The following is a 14,388-nucleotide window of genomic DNA, read 5'->3' on the forward strand; positions in this document are numbered from 1 at the left end:
CACAATTGAGATTTTGCCATGCTTTGTCAAATACAAAGTCAGAGACCTTTAAAAATCCCACCACTTTATGAGCAAACCTGCACCGCATGAATATGTTCAAATACTGTCTTTTAGACCTGAAGAACAGCCCTTTCTTTTGTGCACAAGAGAAATATCAAGTTCAGGGCTCATCCTCCATCAGGCAGAAATTCCACCTACTGTGTGCACCATTAGAAGTTTTTGGGTTTTCTTCTCCACAGCTCTCCCTATCTCATGAGTACCACAACACAGAAATCTTTCAGTCCAATACTTGCTTCTCTAGATTACCCGTAGTGGTTTTTAAACAGAAAATTTCTCCTGAAAAGAACTCAATTTTTTTCTGAATTCTTGCATTTCAGACTGTAGATGAGCATAAGCTTTTGCATACCTGTTTCCAGATAATTTTGAACAGAATGAGACTATGAAAAAAAAGCCTATAACAGAGTAATCTTTAAATAAACTATCACTCTTGGTTAGATTAGGGAAGAGATTTTATCTCCTCTGATTTTTTTTTAACGTGCTGAATTTCTACATTTTAGTTTCACTGGTCAAGAGCATGCAATATAGTATTTTTCTTACAATTTGGCTTTTAATATTTTGACAAACAATGAACAGTTTACACTTAATAGTTCTTGAGGCATAAGCTCTAGGTACAGACCCATAATGTAATTGTGACTGCTATAGATACAGTTGCCACACAACAAACAAATTGGGACTTTACACCCACAATATAATACATGAGTGTAGCTAAAATAACTGGCAGGAGCTGAACAGGATAGTTAGGAAGATATGAGGAGGAGTATAAAAATGGGTGAGCAGCAAAAAACTTCCTGATTCCTTGAGGAAGAGAAGGCCACAAAGACTGTGTTACTAGAAGAGAGTTATTATAAGCACTATAAATTGCTAAGACAAAGCCTCATAGACCTGTATTTTTGGCAAGAAAAAAGACATTTCCAACACATCATGAAAGTTACTATTTTAACACCATCAGTGGTATAGTAGCTACATGAAATTATTTTTAGTGCATTACTCAAACCCAAAATTTTCTTGTGCTGATGTGGTATGCTGAAATTTAAAATGTTAATAATTAATACTATTCAAAGTGTGCAGTTTCTCATTTCCTATCTTTTTTTTCCTAGTAGGATTTCCAAAAGGTGCCTAGGAAAGAGATAAGCAAATTCCGTATTGCAGAATAACTTGAACTCAAAATTCAGGTTACATTCCTAAAAGCTCATAGCCAAGTCTGAGGAACTACAAGCTGAGAAATTTAGGGGAATAAAAAATTAGAAAGAACATTGACCTAAACTGACTTATCTCTTATATTGCACTCATAATACAATCCTTATGGATATTACTCCCTCAACTTACTCATATTAAGTTATTCTGTATTGAAACAATTCAGAGAGCTCCAACCACACTTGGAAGATACAAACACTTAGTACAAGAGCTTGAAACAGCTGGAATATCTAGATTTCCATTTCATACTTGTGTTTCCTCCTTCTGCTCCAATCTAATTCGACAGAAGAAAGCACTCTGGCATTTTTACTTGATTCTTTTTGCCCCACTAATTCTCTGCCCACTATGCATTTTACCTTCTACTTCAAAAATTTTCTTCCCCGTTTCTTTTCCATTTCTACCCTGCTGTGGGGTTGGTATCCATTTTACTGTCCCATTACAGGAAGACCATGCTCTGTGTTTCCTTATGAGAAGGAAGGATTTACTGTGGTTTTGATACAGATCTTTACATTACACTTGGCAGTAAATATGCTCTAGGTCACCCAGCAAGTTTGGGTTTGAACTGTAAAATGACTCAGTGCAATATTCCAGTAACGACGCCACATAAATTCTAAGGAATACTGTGTTTTAGCTATCCGAGCCTCACAGTCCGTTCATAATTACGTGTAAGAAGTTTAATGCAACACAACTGAGTTTAGCATAATGCATTATTTTTCATCTGCCACTACTAAGGTGAAGCAGCTACAGGAAAGACCTGAAAACTTGGTTCCTGCCTCATTCCTCTGTTCATTATTCAGAAAACTGATTTTAGTATGAACTGTGTCTGCAAGAGTTACAGCTTGATATACTAACTATTGGAGAAAGGGGGCAAAATCTTTTCTAACACCTTGTTAAACAGCCAAAAAGCACCTAGTGGCTGATGGGTAAAATGCAGAGCTAACTGAGGAGGCATGTACATTTAAGACTAGTCAAATCATTAATTGGCAGATCTGCTTTCCCTTCATTTCTGCTGTAGATGATACAATGAGGTAAAAAAACAGGACTGTGGATTTCTGACCACTATGAAGTCTTGCTATCCATACACCAGTTGTCCTTACTGTGGTTAAATTGGTAAACCATGGAGGGGAGGAGCTTGTTTGTTTCTCAAATATTAAAGCATTCCAAAACACTTTAGATCTTGGTCATTGCTGGCTGATCTAATTGATTGTGAAGAGCCAGGATAATCTATTAAGTATCAAAAATTATAATTATCTTCTACTGACCTCTCTGGGAATGTTGCTATTGATTTCAGTTAACACAGGATACAGGAAGAGGCCTTACAATGTAATTTCAAACAAGGGAAAAGTAAAAAGTTACAGAAATATTCCAGATAACACAAACACATCAAGTTATGGAAATCACTCCTCTGCTTCTTTGCCAGACACCTTTAGACTGTCGCTCTTGTAAACAAACTAGTGTGCCAGCTTCATGCTAGATGCCAAAAAAAGCAGTTCACAGATCTATCACAAAACTCAACTGATGACTACTGACCTCTTTTTTGGCAAAGATAACAGAAGTATTATGCACAATAGAGCTGTCAGTGGTCAGTAATGTGTCTTTTGGCAAGTCTGAAGGAACTCATAGAAGAGACAATTCTAGTGGGCTGTGCCCACAGTAACTCCACTGGGGTTAATAGGGTCCACAAATGAGCAAACTGCAGCAGGTTTGATTTGGTTGTTACACATCTGATACTGCTAGCATGCATCTTTAATATTTTTAAAATACAAAAAGGTGCAGTAAATTGGTTTTTTTCTTTTTAAGCAAAGATATTTTTAGAGACATCTGGGGTATATCATATTTCTTTGCTAAATAGTTCAGTATTGTAGCCCAGCTTTAGAACAATTAAAGACTTTTTCAAGAAAATGAAAGTGATCTCTCACAGACTCCTAACCACATTATGCTGCCTTTTCCAATGTTAATTGACTTTCCTTATCTCTAAATTAAGTATTCTATCAGAGGGTAAGCAGGAAAAAAGCCAGTTGCTGGTTTCCTTAAGAAGAAAAGTTTTTTTTTGCAGTTACAGTTTAAGTAGAAGATCAACAGTGTTAGAGGGCTGCCCCTGAAGATGTCCATGTGTCTCAATACAGCGTATCTAGAAAAAAGCTTATAATTACAGGGAAGAATCCATAGTTAAACAAAAAATATATTTTCAATCACAATTCTGTATTGTCCCCAATAATAGGGAAACCCAGTTATTTTCAGAATTCAGCTCAAGGCTACCCAGTGATAATGTTTTCAAACAAGCAGACAATATCCCATACTCATAACAAAGTTCAGTAGATTACTTCCATGCATTTCACCAACTGCTTGATTGCAAAAGTTATAAAAGTATCAACAAATGCATAATACAAGACCACACATGGTTATTATTTTTAACTTTCTTATACTTCTGTTCTGTAGTTTGAAACCAGCAACTCTGCTTTCTGTAATCAACCTGCAAGGCAAATACAGAGCAGGACTGCATTAAGACTGTTTGCTTTGTACTGTTTGCTGTTCTGCCGCTCCCAACTTTCAACACAGAATGTTAACACTCACAGAGAAGTGGTTTCAGAACAAATCATAAAAATGTATGGAAGGCACCTAGAAACCAGTGGCCACTATTCAGGAAGAGTCTTTGTCCTCAATTCTGCTTCAGCATGATCATTAAAAATCCCCAACTTTTACTGAAAACATCCTTTTTAATCAGATAATTAACATACTATTGTGAGTTACAGGAGCAGATGCATGTTACATCATGGAAAGATTCCTACGTTGCCCATACTCAAAAATTCAGATAAGACACTTTATCAAGTTATTTTTGTCAAAAAACAAATGAAGGCTTCAAACAAATGTTTCCTCTTTACAGTTCCCACTTCTTTGTTTTTTGTAGTGACATTATAGACTCTTTTGTCAGAAATATTACAAATACTTTGATGACAACTTCACTTCTGTAGACTGAGCAGTATCATTTCAATGCTAGCCAAAGGAGTACAAAATGAAGCTGCTGCTGCTCTTTCAAAAATTCAGAAATTATTTTCAGGAAAGTACAGAATTTGGATTAATTTTACATTAATTTAAATATACTACCTCTTTGACTCTACAGTTTCTCTTTTCAAAGGCTTAACTAGGAAATAAATAATGCATCTGAGAACTTTTAGTTATATTCATCATCAAAAACAGTGAAGTAGAACTAGACTCTTTACAGTGGAACTCATCCAGAAAATTGCTTTAGTTTAGAACTGCTGTCATATACTAGGACTTCTCATACCAATATTCTGTTGCAGAAATACTTCAGTATTCATCTCTGTACTAATGAAGCCATTTTTTTCCATGCTTATTTATTTTAGAATCATGTGAATTTAAAAAAATACATGCTTTTGAATGCATAGGCAGAACTATATTCACAAAAATAAAAAAAGTGATTTTGTCGAAACATAAGTGTCTTGAGAAATAATATACCTTGAAGGAATCTAATTCCTTCCACCTATGTGTTATTTAAAACAAAGCACACTTCTCCTGATCCTTCTCTACTTCACATTAGTTCTGTGAACTGCCAGCAGGAAAACAAGAATATAGTTTATATTTTGAAGTAATTTTAAAAAATGAAATTTCACTTACCTAATTCTTTAGAAACTGGAGAATCAGCTGATATATCCCCAATCTTTGCAAGGCTATCATAATATGCTCTTCCAGCTACTACCATAGCTTGGGGGTGGGAGGAAAAAAACCACAAAAGTGTTAAAAAAATACAAGGTATTTCCCTTTTTCATTAATCTATGATCCTATGAAACCTCACAATCCAGAACACATATTAAGAGAGGGGTATGTGGCAATAAGGAAATCCCGCTATCGAGAAAGTTACGCAAGTCCCTATGTTACCTGCTAATTTGTGAAACTAGGCAACAAAGAACACCAGAATATATTAATGAAATTTCAGCCTGTTATTCAGCTCGAACTTTCATGCATATCCAGCAGCAATCAGCATCAAGTGGGTAGGTTTAGCCATAAGCCATTGGTCATGACATAAAAATATTCCTCGGTACAGATAAAGCTGTTGGATAAATGCAAAATCCAATCCCAAGCTTACTAGAAATGGCAAGGTCTCTGCCCCGTGCTGGCCAGCCAGCCCGCTGATCTGAGAAATGGCTACTGGCCGCGAGACAATGGACCTACAGTTGCAACCAGGAGACATGGAGCCCTTCAAAAGCAAATAATCTTTTACTGTCTAAGTTAGCTTTTTATGAAGCAAGTTACTGTTTCAGCTATGATTAAATACAATTTGCCAGGCGTGATATATTTAAAAGTGTGAAAAGTTCAATACATCTGATACAGCCGCTCCTGGAAATTACCATTATGCAGTCATCATATACTGCAATGAAAATTATGATTTCTTGTCAAAACAATACATTGAAATCTGAGAATCCTACATATGAACACCAATTTTTCCATTTAAAAAACATTTTAGGCCTTAAATGCTAGAACTTCAAAAACTAAGTCTCTGAAAGATGATGTTCAGGTTATGGCGATAACCTATTGGTATTCTTTTCTCAATTTTCAATGTACCATCAATGTTCCCGCTATTATTATCAATTACATTCTTCAGCAATTTAATGAGCTTAAATGTTGGAAGATCTCTGGTTTCTTGGACAGACATGGAAAATTAACATCGCAATATACAGTTTGCGCATGGTTATTTTGACACTCCAGGAAAGCACCTACTTCTGTCTTTGTCACTGAACTCGGGACGGCAGAGAAATCTGTATTGCAAATTATTTAAGCAATGAAAACCTCAGGCAACAGATGCATATACAGTATAAGAAGAAACTTGAATGTTTAACATTCCCAACCAAAAAGACAGACCCTAGTTAATACTTGGATGCTCGTCTTCCCCACCCCCCAGGACAGTTCCCCCCCTTTTATTGTTCATAGTGCAATTCCAGTTTTACAGGAACCAATAACCTCTTTATATATATCACTGAGGTTTCAGTTATTCTCAGTTAATCATTTCCTGGTTATAGCTGATTTAAACAGCAAAGCCAGTTTTGCTAGAATGAACACAGAATCATCAAGATTCAAACTGCAGGGAGGCCAGTAGTGAGAAACACGTTATGTATGTAGTAGATCTACAGTGGTTGCCTTGCACGTTCACAGTATCTGGAATTGATCTGCACACCACAAAGAAAAGAAGTAACAAGGACAATCTGGCAAGCCTTTGTTGTAGAAGGCAGTGAAAGTGAAGTCTTTGTAATATTTTTGTAGTGGTACATTCTTAACCTGAAGTGGAAGCCAAGCAGACTCTCACTGTTGACTTTAGAATACTTTTTTTCTGAGGAATATAATTGGTAATTGCCATGATAGTATTTTAGCTCTGTATTTTATAGGTTTTACTAGCAAAGGTGACATCTTTCGTTGCCTAACAGTATATTCACTGAGAAGCCTGAAATTCTTCCAAATGAAACAGATTCTTTTTGAGGCTCTGTGCATTAGACAAGAGTAATTTCTATCTAAGCTGTGTCTCATAGGTGCTCTATAGTCAAACTTTATGAACAGATGAATTATACTGGTGCTACTGATAGAGCAGCATGCCACCTGTATGTGAAGATTTTATGCAATTCCAACTCTTACTATCTACTGTTTTTTCGAGAGAGCCCCAGGTCAATCTTTTATCCTAATACAGACACTACAAACCTGTGCTAATCAAGCTAAAGCAAGAACTCCACTTGCATAGTCTCTTTCAGTAGTACCATGGCTAGTAAACTACTTCTGCATCCTCAAAAATGTATACAGATATAAATATATCAGAAGTTCTTGTAAGTTTTATGTTCTTTGTCAGCCTATTCTGACTTGTTTGGAAAGCTGCAAAATATTTGTTTAGCAACAACTCCTTGTTACAGGTATATTTATACCACTGAGAATTTATGGAGAACAGCTTAACGATTTATGAGAGTCCAAAGATGACTTTAATGTAGTTTCTCAACAGTTGTTGAAAAACAATTGTAAACATTTATTATTTTTGAAATTAAGCATTTATGCTAGATATGCTTTATCAGCCAGTCTTAAAAGGCAAACTTGCTGGTACAAAATACCTGCCAGCCTCTCCAGTGTTGCTGTGCACAGTTACATTGTGAATTACTAATGACAAATTGAATTAAAGAAGAGACACAATGTAATGTACCAACAGTAAAGTATGCGGAAAGCAGAACCCTCAGAAACTGGTAAAAAAAAAATAAATATCTTTCAGCCAAACATGAAAGCACTTGTTATTAATTCTGGTAATAAAACTACCTATAATCCCTAAGGTTAGATATTAGGTAACACATTGTTAATCCATCAGGTTAGGCATTACTGCAATTAAGTCAACATTTCCCTATTTTTGTCTCCAGCAGGCTTTGGTTTTATCTTTTTCCCAAGCCTTGTCTAAAATTTGCATGAAGAGACATTTCAGTGTCTATTTGGCTATGCACTACTGCAGTGTCACATTTCTCAGAGTACTAGATTACATGTAAGGGAAAGATATGCAACGGACTTGAATGAAGCAAAATTAAGAGAGATTTTACACTGCTTTAATATGGTATCAGGCAGCTCAACAGGTCTGCAGTGGTGAAATGGAGCAAGCTCAAACAGGTCTTACAATATAAGCTTTGGGAACCTAGAGCCCAGTCTTGGAAACCCATTCTTAGATAGTTTCTCTGAAGTCAATAATAGAAGTACACAACCACATTACAAAAAGTTTGAGAGGCTGGGTCCTTAGATTCAAATTTATTCATTCTCATTTTGATGCCATTAAAAAGGTACCATCAGGTTTAGAACAGACAAGAAAAAAGTAAGATTAATCCACTCCTGCAGCTCTTATTCATTCAAGTTGTTCTGTTACAGGGTTACTTAGGTAGCAATGTGTATAGGTGAGCAGGAACACATCTAAGAATATGAAATACCTTTAGAAGATATTTCCAGAAAAAAGGGACAAAATCTACTTTACAAAAAAATTTTGGGTTTTTTTCCATTTTTATGATTATTCTAATGTGGATTATTTACAGTTTATGTCCAGTTTATTTTGCAGCAGCTCTGTGCCTGAGCATTTGGGATGCAACTTCTGCAGAACACTAAGAAAAAAGAGGGGAGGGAGAAGGTACGCAAGTTTGGTGTTTGCGCTTGTGCTAGTTTTTGTTTCCTCATTAAACATCCAAAGTTCAACACGGAAATGAAGCTTTTACGCAACCCTCACATCCCATATATATATATTTAAATGAAAATGAAACATTATTTCTAAAATTAGCACCTGGAAGACTTACCGTTAACAGCTTTTTCATAATTCTTCCCCAGATTTATTAAATTCCTCAGTCCTGGATTGAACTGCTCCATAACATTCTAGTCAACAGAGAACAAAATCTGTGTTATAACCAAGGCAATTCAACAGTGGATGAAATTATTTATCTCAGTGTCACTCAGGTCTAGTTTTATGTTTCATAGGTACTGCATACATCTGGCAAGTCTGTGGATGGATGAAAAACAGAAGCGTTGGGAGGAAGAAGAGAGCAAAGGATGGAAAGGAGAAGAAACTGAGCATTTATAAATCAAATTAAAAAAGATAAACTATTTCAATAGGCGTAAAAAGGAATCTGGCTGTTAGTAATAAAAAAGGATGTTACATATGTCATCAAATTTTGCACAGATCCTTCTTTTATGGTAGGTGATAGTGAAATAACAATGAGGGAAAAACCTTTATCCACTGATTTTTTTCTGAAGTCAGACAATAAAAAGAACTTTCTGACAATGGTTCAAGATTTTCAGTTCTTAACCCCCTGCCTCACACCAAAAAAACTAATGCTGGGAAAAGGAAAAAATAAAAGAAAATAAATTCACCAGATATCTGATTAGGGGAAAATTAAGCACTTTATTCAACTTTACTTTTCTAAGTTACAGATAGCATTTAGGGAAATTACTTGGGCTTTTTGTTTGTTTGTTTGAAAATGCTGCATTTTCTTGTGAGAAGCTGTAGTTCTTCCAGAAAGAAAATGATGACTTTATTTAAGCAGAAGGAGAAAAAAACAAACACCACTGCAGCTGCTTTGAGCGTTAAATACAATTATTGGCCGAAATAACCAGAATCTGAAATCCAGCAGCTCCAAGCATGACTACTCTCATACCCAGCAAATTTTATAAACTGATGAAGTGGTAGAAATTATGACTGGCAGTTTCATAGTGCAAGAAAACAGCTACACCATTAAACAGAAGTTTCAAGCTATTGCAGAAAGTAGAAAATAAGTTAAGCCATGAAGCATGAATGCAAATTTGAATTTGCCCAAATTTTGGGGGTGAAGACGACAGGAAAAGAAGCTTTTGCCCACTCTGAAAAGGAAAATCACTCACAAAGCTTGAGTTGTGCCCAACAAGAAAGCTTCAGTTTCCCTCTTTCTGGGTCAAAGACAGTAACTCTTTCCTCTCCTTCCCAAATCAACATTCCCAAATTACTTTTATCCTGTTACAAGCACTGAAAAAAGAAAAAGGCTGACATGCTGATATAAACACAGTAGTTATTCACTCTTCAGAATCAGGCCCTTTAAGATGCCTTGAACACATGTAGCATAAATAGCTGTATTCCAAAATACTGGGTGTTGCAATTAACTTTTGAACAATGCTAAGTCTGAAAGAGACCTCTCTGAGCTTCACTTATTTGGTGACTTCTTAGTTTCTTCAGGTAGAATCACTACCTGAATTAAAGACACAGCGTGTTTAACAAAACCCCCTTTGTTTGTATGTAGATAACAGTAAATTCTAGAATACTTGTTCAGAGGTAGTTATGTGCCTGGTCATTTAATAGTCAATTAACCACAATGTTCTATCCTTTCTTTTTTCTCTTTCATACAAGATACGATTTCATACAACACCAGCTCAGGAACAATTTGGTAATGAGAATATATGTATATAAATAAATAATATAAGCTCTGTATTTCCACAGAGGAGAACCTTAAAAGTTTTTGTAGATTCTAGACCTTCTTTTCCCAGAATTTTCCTAACAAAACTACAGCTGTGACATTACTCTAAAATTTTATCATGAAAGGAAGATCATGAAATACCTGAAGACACCATTCTGTTATGCTTACTATTTTTATGACAATATTTTTGTGACACAACTCACATTTTTCTAGATACTGTTCACACAGCAGAATTTTCAAGTTCAAAAAATTCAAAACAGACTCTTTCTGTTTATAAGAAATACAGGGCACAAGACAAGTGAAACAGTATCAAGCTTCTGTCTGTTATCCTACTAACAGAGTGAAAATATTTATATTTAGTACATATGTGGACCCAGAAAAAACAGGATACCATCACATTTGTCTCATTGTCAGGCAAGGTCATTCAGACAGAACTGTATTATTATTTTTCAAATCCAGCACTGTACCCAAACTCCAGTTAATTTAAAAAGTGAAGAAAAGAATTAACTCCAGATTTCACCAATAATACTTTAACAGTCATGTTCAGTAAAAAATTATAGATATTAAAAAAAGATATAAAACTATCAGGTTCTGATACTAGTGCAGTGTATAGGACATCAGAAGCAGACACAGTACAACACCTAACCCCACTGCCTTTATTTGTACAAATTAAATGCATCTGGGATTGTTTTCTGGTCTACACCATTAAACTCTTACGCACCCAAACACGATCACCGCAAGCAAACTACCTATCGTCCCCAGGCCCTTGATTTGTGTTAACTCACAAACCACATCCAGAAATCATTTGGGAAAGCGTGTTTCAGGTTGGGCCAACAATGCCAAGGGCTATTCTAACAACTTAACAGTATGGACTTTCAAGCTCTAGTGTCTGGGAACATCCCTCCTCCTGCCCCAACTCTTTAATTTCCTACTGTAAATGTTGCTGCTGTGCCTCTGTTGCCCTCCCTGTAGCTGAGGGCTTTTGCTCCAAGGTGTAAGCTGTCTCCTCCTACTCCAGTTTTTTTGCCATTTCTTCCCAGCAGTATACTAAAAAGATGATGTCTGTTGGTATATATGGAGCCAGTGAATCACAAGAAAAAAATAATGGGTAATTTAGAGGATTGTGTTAGGATAGAGTCCTCTATCTCTAGGATATGGGGGAGAAGAAAGGTGTACGTGACATAGAAAACGTGCGTATCCCGGGCACATAAGAATCCAAATGCCTTGAATTGCCATGCTATACTGAAAAGAATTTTCTTGGAAGACAGATCCTGCCCCTGCTTACCCTGCTCCTCGCAACAAGAACTTACAGACTAAAACCCTTACTGCCACCTACCCCAAAATTCTAACAGTAACATGATAATTACTGGACTTGAAATACTGATATTTGGAAGGACTGTCTTAAGAGGTTAAGATTCCAGCTTTCTTGAAATCTTCTATTTCATATTTCAAACAGAGAACAGTGATTACAGCTGTGTTTTCGTGTAGGAGAAAGTAAACAAAACCCAACAGAAATGCCCTCAACAGCTCCCCTCTCTGAAGCCAGACCCCACTGCCCTTTACTTTCACTAGCCCACTTGATATATATTGGGTGTTTATGTATAGCAGATAAAGACCACACTGTGGAAACACAACAGGTCCACTGAAACACAGAGAATTCCGAGGAAGAGCTCCAGTACATCACATCTGCTCAACATATATGTAAAACTGCTGGGAAAGATGAAGAAACAATTTATAGCTCAGTGCCTTCAGTAGCTGGAAGGCATACAACTAATGAATCTTTTCTCCATCAGACCAAGCAGCCTCTGGAAGTTTGTCAGTGTTTGCACTGCCACAGTGGTTGATTGTTAGCAGAAGCGTCTGCACCAGTCTCTAGACGTGAACGCCCGAGAAGCAGCAAAAACCTTCGCAATGGAAACTCCCCTTTGGAATTTGCTTGGTTTAACACAGTGTATGGTTAGCTGACCCTTGCAGTACTGTGCAAGGCTCATCTACTTTCCTACTAAGGGTTCGTGTTTGATAGACAGACTTAGCTTCCCCCCTTCCACCCCCCTGCTGGCACTCCAAGATGATTTAATGAAATATTCTTAGATTTTCCTCTCTTCAACATTAGAAAGAAGCATAATATGTCTTTTTTTTTTTCTTTCTACTGAAGACTAGATTCTCAAAGGAAGCAAAAGCCTGGCTGTGCTTCTAGTGCTCTTTTTTACAGTTAACCACTGTTGGCTGTCTTTGAAGTACTGTCCAGGAAGAAGTATCTGGAACACTTTTTCAAGAAGGGAAACTGTCACTGGCAACTCCCTCTTCAGGATCAGGTATAAATTTAATATTGCCAAGACATTTCACATCAGTTAAAGTGACTGTCGAGGTGGTTTTTTTTCAGTTTCAGAATTTATAGGGGAAAAGAGCCACTCTGTAATCAATCTGTACAGCTATTTTTTCTTATGATGTCTTACAGTTTTATAGCTTCTCTTACTTGCAGTTTAAGGAAAAGGTCATGAAAATTAGTGGGACTGAACACCAGTGCAAAATTGCAAGTCATACATGAAAGCCAGATCTCAAAACTTCTAAAGAAGGATAGACAGAGGAACAAAGAAGAATTTCTGGTCAAGAGAACCACTGATTTAAAATTGTCAAAAGTCTCAGAAAATTTCACAGTCTTGGTTTCTGCCACGCTGTACAAAGACATAAGAATAAAACTTCTATCTTAATCCAAACAGACATCACAAAGCAAGAAAAAACCTGGGAGAGACAAAGTGGTTTATAACACATCATTTGCCTGTACAGTGAGTGACACAAACTTGGCCTCCTAATTGTCAATCTAGTGTCCTATATTCTAGTGACACACTACCTCTCATGAACAGAATAATTAACTAGAAGAGGAGGCATGTGATCAGACCCTACAGCTTTCTATTATTTAGGATGAATGGAAATAAAGGGAAACACTTTCAACACAGGCAATTGGAAACATCATCTTATGCGGAGAGTTTTAGAGATGGCAAAAGTGACCTTCCAAGAAAAAGCATAAGAGAAACCTATTCTGGTCACTTGAGTTATTAAATCCTGATACAATCCGGTGTAAGAGTTGCAATGTGCCTTTCATCACATGAAATCAATGTGAATTAACCAGCCTGGCAGCACAGAGATGACTGAAGAGGAACAAGCCTTGCATTTCCACTTCTTGTGTACAGGCATCACATCTTCCGCAGTTCCTGGTAGTCTTATAAACAATGTTAATCTTCAAAACAAATGACAACCATTGTAGAAGTGCCTTCCTGTAAATGTTCAGCTTTGCTTTTTATTGAAAGACACACCTTGCAGAACAATAGCTCAGCAGGTATGAATACAACTAAACAATGCATAGACTCCCTGTAGTTTCAAGTTTACATCCTGCAGGCACTTTTGCTAGGGTGGATAACAATGTATTTGGGTAGAAATCTGGAATGTTGGCACAGAAAAATAGATATTGATGTCTCACATTACTGACATTACCATCTCTATAGCTATTCACAGCTAACCTTTGTATAGCTACTAATAATTTAAATTGTTCTTCAATTTGGAGAACAGTAAAATTAAGATTTTGGAAAAAGTCTTGAGTGTCGCTACATTATGTCCAAGAACCCACTTGAGAAGATTCAAAAAGCCATACAGAAAATAAATCATGCTGTACTTTACTGTACATAAAGCATTTTATACTTTATTGCATTTCAACTCCTCCTTTCAGAAGGGCACGATTAAGCCCTTAACACATCACATGTTAAGCTATCTCAGTTGTAAGTTAGCTTAACAGTGGTTTAAAACAGGTTCAATAGAATGGAAAAAATAAATCCAAATGCCAGTGTTTATTCAAAAAGACTAATTCTTACGACTAATTATTAGTCAGCCTGATGGAACATGTCCTGTTTAAGAGAAACATTAATACATCATCCATCAGTGTGTTTCAAATACAAACTTTTTCAGGTTATGAACCTGAAAATATGACCCAGGATAGACTCTAAGTAGGTATAAGTCTAAGTAAGATCAAAAGAGATAATTTCCACTAAGACAGACCTGGACTTTATACACACACAAACTCTCAAAGGCTCCTCTTCCCTCAAGTTAGATTTGTATTTCAGTGATGCAAAACAACAGCCTTACTGCAGCATGCGCTCGGATCATCAGTGAATTTTAATTTTGGTAA

The 14,388-nt window shown here is 36.4% G+C and overlaps 1 protein-coding gene across 1 annotated transcript in view; it reads right to left on the reverse strand.

The window, feature by feature from the left end:
- BAIAP2L1 (BAR/IMD domain containing adaptor protein 2 like 1) overlaps nt 1–14,388 on the reverse strand; it is a 43,356-nt gene that overhangs the window by 25,414 nt on the left and 3,554 nt on the right. The window contains exons 2-3 of the mRNA XM_055803526.1: nt 8,565–8,640; nt 4,891–4,977 (exon numbers count right to left, since the gene is read on the reverse strand). Of these exons, the coding sequence (XP_055659501.1) occupies nt 4,891–4,977; nt 8,565–8,640 (163 nt within the window). The remainder of the gene's footprint in view (nt 1–4,890; nt 4,978–8,564; nt 8,641–14,388) is intronic.

The sequence above is a fragment of the Falco peregrinus genome, chromosome 5 (genome assembly GCF_023634155.1).
Source record: "Falco peregrinus isolate bFalPer1 chromosome 5, bFalPer1.pri, whole genome shotgun sequence".
In the NCBI taxonomy this organism is placed as follows: Eukaryota; Metazoa; Chordata; class Aves; order Falconiformes; family Falconidae; genus Falco; species Falco peregrinus.